Source organism: Wasmannia auropunctata, unplaced genomic scaffold (genome assembly GCF_000956235.1).
Source record: "Wasmannia auropunctata unplaced genomic scaffold, wasmannia.A_1.0 LD336000.1, whole genome shotgun sequence".
In the NCBI taxonomy this organism is placed as follows: domain Eukaryota; kingdom Metazoa; phylum Arthropoda; class Insecta; order Hymenoptera; family Formicidae; genus Wasmannia; species Wasmannia auropunctata.
Genome location: NW_012026890.1, coordinates 1,480,485 through 1,491,979, shown reverse-complemented (window position 1 = coordinate 1,491,979; position 11,495 = coordinate 1,480,485). Strand labels below are relative to the sequence as shown.

The following is an 11,495-nucleotide window of genomic DNA, read 5'->3' as shown; positions in this document are numbered from 1 at the left end:
AAAAGTTATGTCCGGGAAAGAATAAAATGCTTTATAGAGAGATAATTTATAAGACATATTCAAATGATGTAATTAAAAATAAATTAACGAAAGCTTGAATTTATAATATTTTAGATTGCTGTTAGAAAGTTGATAAATAAATCGAAAAAAATATCAATATTATTTTTTCACTGCCTCGAAATGGTCAAGAATTTCTCAAAGAATCACTGGACCGCATCACATTTAGATCAGCTGACAATGAGATATAAAAAAAAGAGAGTAACAAATAGCCTTTGTATCGAGGTTTGTTACGTTGAATCAATGCTATCGCAGCGCGGTGGATATCCAGTTACTTCTTTCATTTCATTATTTGTCTCTCACGTTTTTCAATCGGTCTCTCTTTTTAATGCTCTTATCGAATACGATCTCTGAAGTTGACTCAGAGGCACGGAACGAATTGATAATTGAATGATTACGGTGACTGTGCAAATCGTTTCTCTCGCTAATATTTCAATGTCTTGAACTTCAATACTTCTAAATCGATTATAATAGTTCGATAAAAAGAAGAAATGTGACACACAACGGCATGTCAATAATTTAGCATAAAAGTTAACATTAACTACATAATATCACGTAACGATGTAATAATTAAACTGCAGAGCCTTACATTATATTCCGATCGTTCAATACTTATTCGGCCGGGGCATTCTTTCCAGCCGACTGAGAATTTCATAAGGGCGACGACTATATAATTCGTGCACGGATCGCCGCATCATCGACGATCACGCTTCTCGAAGAAGAAACGCACGAGCACTAACACACCTGGTGTAATCGGCAGTGGCGATCCTCGCTGACACAATGAGACACGTACCACCACGGAGTAAAGGGTTGCAAGAAGACGAGAGTCTTCCGGGAAGCGATGAAAGACTCTCGCTCCTTGATCAGGTGTGCTGTACATCCTGAAGGAACGATCAGTTTTATACGAGGTCAACTTGGTGTTCTACAGCGATCGTGTCAAAGATCGTGAGATCGTTACTGCTCGTGCAAAAATATTTAAATTTTTTTACGCTACATTTAGATAATAAAAAATTACATATAAAATAAATACCGCTAAAAATAAAAATAATAAAAATAGCAGTATTTTTTATTAACTATACATAAGATGTAGAATTTTGTAGAAGTTTCGACTTCTGTGCAAATTAAATAAATAAAATCATGACGTTTTCATCTCGCGCAGAAGTATAAAGCCTATGGACAATCTGAAAATCCTTTGGCACGTCAACTGGTAGATTTTATTATTAACCCGGACATAATTTCAGGTGACCGAAGTCGTCAAATCTGCGGCTCTTACGAGGCAACGGGTAGTTTTTTTGTCGATGACGACCGACCTCGACCCCCTTCGCTTTGTGTCCCAAAACTTCGTAGCTGACATTCCATTCTCGGCGCGGCCCGTATACGACGTTGCGACCTTTTGTCGCCGCGCGGTCGCTTTCCTCTCGCAAAAGTCTTTGCATAGCGCAAAGCCTCGGTGCCATATACAAACGAATAATGGAACCTTTTACCCCGGCGTTTTATGTGTGTATATCCGTTCCGACGCACCTGTTCGATTCGGACCGGTCGCCATAAAAGCCCAGCGGCCAAGGTAGCGTTTGCTTCCACACTTTCTTGCTTGCGCGCGCGTTTCTGCGTGAGTGTGTATACACAGCGCGGTCTGCGAGGGACGGTACTCGAAAATGGCGCGTGCACCTGTCGTGCCGGGCGAAAGGACGCCGTTCAATGGGGCCGTCATACATAATTATAGCCATAATGACGACTAACTACACAACGAGACCACAAGTGTGTAAATCGTTTAAGATTTGAACATCCGCGAGTTTCAAGTACAGCACGAGTTTGCTATCCCGTCATTATGGTTGTAATTCACGATCCCGTTAATTCCCTTTAAATATCCAGATTGGATGGGATAAGGAGCGATATGTATATATGTGAAAGAAGAATTAATTCTACTTTTACTTTAATATAAAAAGTTATCGCGTTTTAGATGATATTTAAATAATTGAATAAAACACGTGTTGCTCACAGGCATCGATGAATTTCACTCTTGAAATGTCGATTAAACGCATGTTTGCCTCGCAGGTCGACCCATATATTACCAATGCGACAATGTCAGGAGGGCAAGCGAGATCGCGGGCACGATCTCGGGCACCCATATGGGCGAGCCGGCCGAACAAAAAGCTCGATTGGAGCCACCACGGCCGATTGAATCGGCGGCGCGTATGTTAGAGGCGCGTGGGATTTAATACGCAGTGCAGGTAGCCCGTTTAGCCCGGGCGAAATGAATTGAACGCCGCGTTTCCATCGCGCGTGTTTGCTCGCCATATGTTGTTTGCTCCGCTAAAAGAGCTTTGTGCTGGCGTTACACACGCCCGTGAATGTATGAATGAACGCAACACGCAACGGAAAGAGAGATACTCTCCGCGCGCGCGCGCGCGGGCGCGACACGGCACGATCACTCGATTCTTCATTGTGCGAAGAAATTGGATAACCTGCCGGATAATCCGCGCGTATTCACCGCTGACGCGAGCCAGCCGCGTGTCGATTGGCCCTCGTGAGATACGCTGAAGATAAGCTCCGTTATAACCGGAAGACGCTATTAACACGATGAATGCCTTGCGAAGTAACGCGGATTAACTTCGCTCTAATTTAATTAAATATTGTACATCTGCGAAAAGATATAACTGTTGCACGAATATATTATTTGTTCGCACTGCAGAAAGGGTTACAAAACGTAATAATTTTTGTATTCTAACGATTTATTATAGAATTCGCGCGATACTTCTTAGGATATTCAGTTTATTCCCAGCTCCGATTCGAGGAAGCACTTATAAACGCTCAGCGATCTGGAAGATTGATAAATCTCGCTTCGATAAATCGATGAAAGGTTCTGGAATTCTCTATTCGTCGCATGATTGATCTGGACCACCCAGACAGAGCTGTAACAATGAATAAACGGCGGCACTCGGAAGATATAGAGCGCGTGAACCGCGCGGAAAGGATTCTTTTCTTTTTGCAATCGCGAACAATCGTTCTCTTGGCGGTACGCAATTGCGCAAACGGCAATGGGCTGCACGATTATGGGAATGCGTCGATGAATGCAATATAAATATCGCGGCTTGTCGAAACTGCCGATATAGATTTATTCGCCGTGCGGCCGCGCGCATTTTCTGTCACTTTCGCGCGTTATTACGTCCACGTGCGCAATGAAATACTTAACCGGCTGTACGTCGAATCTCACGTCGGAGCCAATCGATTCGTCTCGAGCCGAGCACGAACACCGACAATTACTTTTACCGAAGAGGCCCCTCCGGGACCTCTGACGAGCGAACGATCAGCGATGCAGGATTGGTTGCTCGAAGAGTTATGCTTACGCGAGCGTCGTTTGTCAAAAGATAAAACGCCTGATTATGCGAGTCTCCAAAATATCGCTATGTGACAGCGAGCCTCATTTTTTTTTTATTCGTACGTATCTAATGTATACGATGTAAATGACCGATGATCAAAATTCGGCAGTTATGTAAACGGTCTTCGTAGACTAATGTAGTAAAGTAAAATTTTATCCACGAGAAGTTGAAGAAAAGAAGATACTGAATAATTCTGCTAGAGAAAACATATGAGGGGAATGAAAAAGAAGGTAAAGATATCAACATATTTTAGAGAAGGAAATAAGAGAGAAATTAACACATGATAAAGAGAGAAAAGAGTTTAAGATTTAAAATCCATGTAATTTATTTTGTATAAAATATCTCTATACATAGGCAATATATGTATTTCGTAGTAGTTTATTTTCTTTACAAAACTAGGAATAGTGGTACTCGCCTGAGCCATGCTGCTAATTACACGCACGATAAAAAGTAAAAGTACATACGCAACGATGGCTCTCACTCTAACATCTACCTCTCTCTATATCTTTTTCAATAATCATAACGAGTCTTTTGTCCCTCTGCGTATAATACAATGACTAGTTTGTTTAAGAAACTTACGGTGGATTTGCGAAATGCAAAATACAGAAAATGATAATGCGAAGCCGAGATCTCTCGTCGTTTTTTTTTTCTACGCGTCAAGCGACCTTGTCTTCCTCTTTTCGATCCAATTGCCCAACGCGGGCAAATTGTAATACTCGTATTGTGCGTATTTTACTCGCTAACCGTTAAGCGCTGAACTATGTACAATTCGCGTGTTAACGCGTGCGAGCGCGCGAATGAGGTTCCACCCCGGCGCGACGCGCACGTGGCGCTTTTCGCGAATGGCACTTTGGTGCATCGCAGCGTGACAAGCCTTTATTTGCACCCTATATTTCCGAAAATATTTCATTTAATGCAATATTTTTATGAAACGCATCGCATTTCATATCCCGTTTTATTTCAGACGATTTCTTTTCCACCGAAACTACAAAGAATCGTTGCGTAATTAATATAAATAAGTTTCGATCGAGTCACAATCATAAATAATGTTCGGAAGCGCTCGCACGCCGACAAAAGAAACGAAATATAACTAAAAAAAAGGAAACGTGCAAATCGTCCTATTTCTCGATCTCTTCATTTTATAATCGCGTTTTATGTGCTCGAGTGCATTAGAACAAATGAAAAAAATGGCATGAAATATTAAAAAAAAAATGGCACAGCAGTTTCACGGGACCGCATCACGCGGTAATCGAGCAGCTTTTTATATTCGATATTTCTCACACGTGCTCGGAGCGACGTGACCGATCTCTCGGAAGGACGAAATAATCTCTATAAGTACTATTATATCGTCAGCACGCTCATACAATGAGTCACAAAACTATTTATTTCTCAATTGCAGACCTCAAATGATTGATATTCTTTCTGGATCTCTCATTTATAGTGTAATATATATTTCTTCATGTGTTTTTTAGAAAAAAATCATAAATTTTTTCTACAAACAAAATTTGAAGTTTGGCAATTGATTAAATTAAAACAAGAAATATTTTAGTTAATTAAAAGAGAAATATTTTGTGAATCGCTGTATGTCGCACACTCGTACACGGATATTTACAGCGAAGGATAATAAACAAACGAAACCAACTCTCACGAAATTTTTCGAGATATCTGTCTGGCGAGTCAACTTCTTAATAAGGTGTGTTCGATATGATCGAGCGGTATATTTAACGAGAATGTGTGGAATTGTGAATTCGCCACTGTCAGAAAATCAAAATGATAAAATTCAATAAATTCTTATTTTCAGAATTAATTCAAGATAAAAAAAGAATATTTTTTTCTTCATAAAATGCAACTTTTCGGAAAACGTTTTTGTCAACTTTTGTTTTTTTTTAAAGCTCACTTTCTTCTGAAAGGATATAGTCCGATGGCGAAAGGATTGATTAATCGAAATTTCGCGAGCGATTCACCAAGATACCAGACTTCACTAACTCGACATTTGTACTGTATTCTAAGGCACTTTGAGACCGCGAAATAAAAAACGAATGACACATACATGTCATAGGTCACAGAAACGTGAAACTTTTAGCAAGAATAGCCGACTGACACCGGCACCCCGGGACAGCCGCCGTCCTGATGCTTTGTAAGCAACGACATCCTGCTGAATGTCTTGCTACACCTGTCGCAGGAGTACTTCTTGACGTCGCTATGAGTCTGCAGGTGAGCCCTGAGGTTGCTCCTGTCGGCGAACGCACGATTGCAGTGTTGACATCGGAAGGGCTTCTCGCCGGTGTGCGTCCGGATGTGACCCTGAAGCAGCCACGGCCTGGAGAACGCCTTGCCGCACGTATGGCACTTGCAGGGCAGCGTGTGTGTCCGGATGTGCATTTTAAGCGCGCCCAAACTGACATATATCTTCTGGCAGTATTTGCACGAGAAAGACTTCTTTGCCTGGCCTTGAGCGGCCGCACAGTGAAACTGCTGGTGCTTCGACAAGCCGGAAAATGTCGAATACGATTTCTTGCAGTTCTCGCATGAATACCTGGACGACGTCGTGCTCGAGGTGGTACTCGCACTGGCGTTCGGACTGCCCTTCTCTACTTTCGTGGGCCCGATCATGGTCCCGGCAGAGGTGCTGCCAGCGGACGATCTACCGCTGTCACTGCTGGGCGAGGAGAGGTCTTCCGGCGTCACGGGCGGCGGAGATCGCAGAGAACCGGAGCCCACGGAACTCGTAGGCGACAAACCACAATGATCCGGACTACCCCAGTGAGGATAGGTCCTGGCAATGGGCCGTGGAATCGTCGAACAAGTCAATGCACCGTGGGGCGGTGGCGAAACTGACGGGTGATGTTCTGGCGAGGAGTGCGGATACGCCGGTACCGGATACGACGAATATAATTCCGCTCCAGGATAGCGATGATATGTAGGCGGGGCGTATGGCAGATAATGCGATGGATACAGCGGGCCCGTGCGAGTCCAGGCTGGCGTAGGGTAATGAGCCAGCGGCTCCACCGGAGGATTCAAATTCAACGGCTCCAGAGGTGCCTTGCTCGCCATAAAATGCAACGGTGTCGACGTCGCCGTCACACCCGCCGTAGGTGTCGTGGAATTGTCATGCTGGATCACTTCGACTCGCGCTTTCTTCACCATCGGATGATGGGTCGGCGCGATTCCCGCTGGCGGCGTGATAGTCTTGGTCGGATAGTGATGGTGATAATGATGTAACTGGTGGACGTAGTGCATCGCGTGGTGAGTCGTCGGCGAGGATGGTTCTATTGTCAAAGGTGGAGGAGACGTCTTGAAAATCGGAGGCGGCATCCTGCTGGATGCGCGTTCCTGTGATTCTTGCTGTTGTTGTTGCTGTTGCTGCTGCTGCTGCTGCTGCTGCTGCTGTTGTCGTTGGGGACTATGATGACGATCCGCGGTTCTACTGAGATCCTCGGGCTTCGTGCTGAGGTTCTCAGGTTCGGGGATATCGTCGACTCCCACATCAATTATTTCTTCTGCACAAACAAGAGATACGCGTTTACATATATGTCAAAGGATACCGAAATATATAAAATATAAAGAAAATAAAATACTCTAGATAATATCTTAGAATAATGAAATTTATAAATATTTCTCTGATATTTTAATTTCAATGATTCAACTTTTCAAAAAGAAAGGAATTTATCTTAAGCTACATTTATTTTATTATTACTAAGGAATATTCGTTACAATCGTTACAATAAACTGTATCTCGCCTTACGAAACTTTCACTTCACATCTTTTTTCATTTTTACTTTTAATTTTTTGTTTTCATGTCTTTATCATGTATTTGTTATGTAAAATTTTACGTAATTATATGTATTTAATTGTGTTAATTAAATACACATTATATTAGAATAATTTTATTAATAACATAAATAAAAATAAATAATAAAAGACTCACTAGACTAAAAATAACTAAGAAAAAACTAATGAGTCAACTTACAATTAGTTCTACGAACTAATAAATATATTCTAATCTAATTGTAAAATAATAATTTTGTAAATATTTCGATCTATAATAAGATCGAAAATAAATATCTTCAGAATTATATAATCACGGTAATTTACAAAATAAAAATAAATAAATACAATATAAATTAAGAACGCACACGTAACAGTCAACGATTAAAATTTGTCGAAGTGTAAAACATTAAAAATTCACTATAGAGTTATATATTTATCTATCTTCTGTTATTTCGAATTATCTTATTTATTTATTTTAACGTTTAAAATGAATAATTTTTAAAGCATGAATAGGCAAATAGGTATATACTCGAACAAGTAGTAAAATTTTGTATGAAAGTAATTTTACAAAATCGAAGAGATTTGTGTGATAATAGAAAAATAATTTTGAGACCTTTGATTGCTTCGGGTACTTCTTCTTCATCCTCGGATGTGTAATAAATCGGCCGCTTCTTTAACGGGCAGTGACTGTAATTGTAATTCTTCTTCATGAAGCTGTGTGGCACCTCGTCGACAAGCATTTTGACACTATGTTTTTATATTGCGTAACGGCACTTAAAGCGTTCTTCTGATTTATTGACGCTATGCCACTGCGCTTATAGCATCCTCATTCCTTTTTTTTTCTCGTATGGATATCCGTCATTTACAGTGTTAATCCAATAATCCACACTCTTGCCGAAATCTCGCAAGGCAATAATACGCGGCAACGTCACTGCACAATTACTTCACACATAAGTCAAGAGTCTTCTTCGAAAGAAGAAATGGCACTTTCGATCTTTCTTCAAAGAGCAATAAGATTGATCTTCACTACACGTTCGTCCGTATTCAACTGACCGGTTTGGGCGATTCAGATAAACTGACTCACGTGAAACACGAAAGAAAAATGCAAGGAATGTTCTACAGTGACTGGCTCGGAACGTTTCGGCTGCAAGCCGGTCTCTGACTGGCAGGGGGTTGTGTCAGGGCCTCTTATAACAGGTCGCCCCACCAGCCGATTGCAGGTGGCCCGCACGTGCTGCCGAGCCAATACGGGCCCGCGGGCCCCTCGTTGCTTGCCAATGGGGGACGGACGGTCGCGGGCCACCAGCCAATCGACCAGGGATATGTTCCACCAACTGTCCCCCACCGTCAGCGAACAACGACGGGAGGTGCAGGATGTTCGTGAGTGCAACGCGATAGTCCGCTACGCTCCACGTCCTTCCTTTTTCATCCCTTCCCCTGTCTTTCTTTCTCTCTCTTTCTCTGTCACGCTTACACGCTCCGCGAGTTTCAATGTGTGTATGTTATGTTGTTCTGTAAGAGCAGATGCTGTGACCCCTCTTAGGAGACCCACTCCACGCGCGCACACATGCACCAGGGATTCGCGTCGCGCGCGGGCGCGCGCGCGCGTGTGGGTACATTAGACCCCCTCCGCGCGAGAGCTCGGCGACTCGCGTTTTTTATTCGAATTTCCGTTCGGCCTACCTGAACTCCGCACCGTTCTTTCTCTCGCTCTTTGTTACGAGAGTGGTTGTCGCGTCGGCTGTTTTGTGCCCTCTACCTGATATGCGCGTATTGCGTCTCGCATACGCGCGCTTGCGTGTGTGTACGTGCGAGCGCTGCAATCCACCTCTTGTTCCCCTTCTGAATTTCACCCCCTCTTCCGCGTCGACCTACGTTGCCAGTCCGAACGTGTAACGGTCGTGTCGCGTGCCACAGCATCGCCCACGCGCGCTGGGAACCTACACACGCGCGTCTCTGAGCATGTGCACTGAGGCACGCGTACTCGCGCGAGCACCCTGTTCCCCCCATACGCGAGCGGCAGATTCACGTTAGATCGCCTGCCATTTTTGCGCGAAAGGAAAAGCATACGGCGTTCCGTTTAGGAATCCGCCACGTGGCCGATGCGCATTAAAAAAACGGTAACGTTCTTTGGCTGCTTATCTGTTTGTCTTTGATGTAGGTATATAGAAACTTTTTCAAATCCATCGATACGCTTACGATTCACTTCTTTCTTTTTTTTCTTTATAACTTACATAAAAATAAGATTAAAATGCAGATGCGTTTACTTTAGAATTTATGTCTAAATTCTTTATAGTGTCATTATGAATTACAAATAATACCGTTTTTAATATTACGTTTTTAATATTCTAATAATATTATTAGAAAATGTAGCAATGCGTTTTATTTTTTATCGATGAAAAAGAAGGATGTATAACAAATTAAAATAATCACAATAATAAAGAGCTTTAGTTGCATTAACGCACAATGAAAATTCGACGAATATTATACGGATTCTAAAGTGAAGTGAAATCGTGGAACATTTCTTCACAATTAACATGTATGCGACGGGCAAGATTATTATCAGTGAAATGAGATCATTCGTATTGACCGATCACAAAATGATAATCGGGGACAAGAGACCGGTATATGGCCACGCATCGGCTAGGAAACGAAAGCAAAGCGATTTTTGACATAGGACCCTTGTCCTGTGACAAGTACAAACTTGTCGTCATAAACAGCTCATACGCATAAAGCTTTGCTCTTTCGCTATAAGTTCGCTAGGCGCGCGCGCGACCAATCATCTTATCGTATTATTTCGTAATAAAGGAGAAACACCAGACGCGCTGAGATCGCAAAAGCGAGAGAGAGAGAGAGAGAGAGAGAGAGAGAGAGAGAGAGGAGAGGAAAAGGCGGAGACGGTGTCGTGCGTGCACACCGACAGCAGAATTTCATGATAAAATCTCGGTAACCGATATGCCACGGGCGCGCGTGTTATTAACCGTTTGTCTCGACAGGAGAAACGTCCTCGCTACCGTCGATATATATTTTACATTCGCTTCGCTTTGCATCAATATTGCGCACAATCGCTGCGCGCGACGCATTTCACTTCGCTTAACGGCGCATTCCAAATGCGGCACGCGCGCGGTGCGTTGAACTTGAAACGATTCTGCAGCTTTGTACTACCGGTGCATTAATAATATAATAGAAACAACGTATTGTAAATGTTACCATGTAAAAAATATAATTTGGACTCGAGATTCTGAAACTATTACTTCATGGAACATCGTTTAAATCAATTTATTTAATATAATTTCACTAAATAATAAAATAATTTTGCTTGTCTGAATGCAAAACGTTCGGAAAATCTAAAAAATGAATAGGTATATCTATCGCAATAAAAGCTCTTCTTAGAAACTAAATAATCTTTGAAAACTTTGATTCCATTAATTGCGTGTCAGTTAATTAAACATTCGCTACTTAAACCCGATATAGTCGAGTTATTGTCATGCCCGACGTATTGACTGAAACAATTTCTAGCCGGCTGCTGTACGCACTGTAAAATACGATCGTTAGTCAAGACAGAGTTTGATTCGAGAGTTCGCTCGTCGATAAGCACTGCAGCCCCGATACTGAAGGAACTATTTGCTACAGAACGGTGCGAATCATCGTTGTTGACTCAATATAATACAGTATAGTATAGATTCCCTTATCTCGACACCCACGAATACAACGTCAAGAATCGAGTGCGTGCCGATCAAAGGAAATGCAATAAATGCGCACGCTCGATGCACCGACTTCAATCTTGGGCGAATCGTGAGCTCGATTAATTTCAAGATATGCCATTCAGTATTCTTCGTTACAGCATAAAAATGAGAAATAATTATTTTTTTACTATAATTTAATTAAATTTTCATTAGATAAATCATTATCTGTCATACAAATCGTCAAGAAATAAAGCTTTGAATAAAGATATGTTTTTAATTGATATTTAATAATTTATTAATACAAGACTTGAATGAAAATATAGCACATACATCTAAAGCACATTTCTCTCACCATTCCTTGATCTGATCCCGAGGACGGATGCGTTTAATTTATAATCTGCGGCCTACCTGCCGTTTCCGATGTGTGCATCGTATTAAATTAAAAGCCACAATCTTGTCTCTTGTTGTCACGCAAATATACGCGAAGGGGTCGATCGACATTTTCTTCTCTGGCGGTTTACAAGGAAACGCGCACCCTAAGGTTGTGCCTTCATCTCGATACATCTCGAAAACTCAAGGCAGAAGGAGAGAGTGCGAGAAA

At 42.0% G+C, this 11,495-nt stretch overlaps 1 protein-coding gene and 1 long non-coding RNA gene across 2 annotated transcripts; one reads left to right on the top strand and one right to left on the bottom strand.

Moving 5' to 3' along the window:
- The first annotated feature begins 454 nt into the window (after positions 1-454).
- LOC105453310 lies at positions 455-1,206 on the top strand. The gene is made up of 2 exons (XR_974856.1): positions 455-620; positions 696-1,206. It is a non-coding gene; the product is annotated as an uncharacterized LOC105453310 (long non-coding RNA).
- A 2,562-nt stretch (positions 1,207-3,768) lies between these two features.
- On the bottom strand, positions 3,769-8,367 carry LOC105453309 (protein escargot-like). The gene is made up of 2 exons (XM_011695149.1): positions 7,822-8,367; positions 3,769-6,937 (listed from the first exon to the last, which is right to left on the bottom strand). Exons 1-2 carry the CDS (start codon positions 7,946-7,948, stop codon positions 5,517-5,519), a joined length of 1,548 nt encoding a protein of 515 aa, XP_011693451.1. The 5' UTR covers positions 7,949-8,367; the 3' UTR covers positions 3,769-5,516.
- Positions 8,368-11,495: the final 3,128 nt, after the last annotated feature.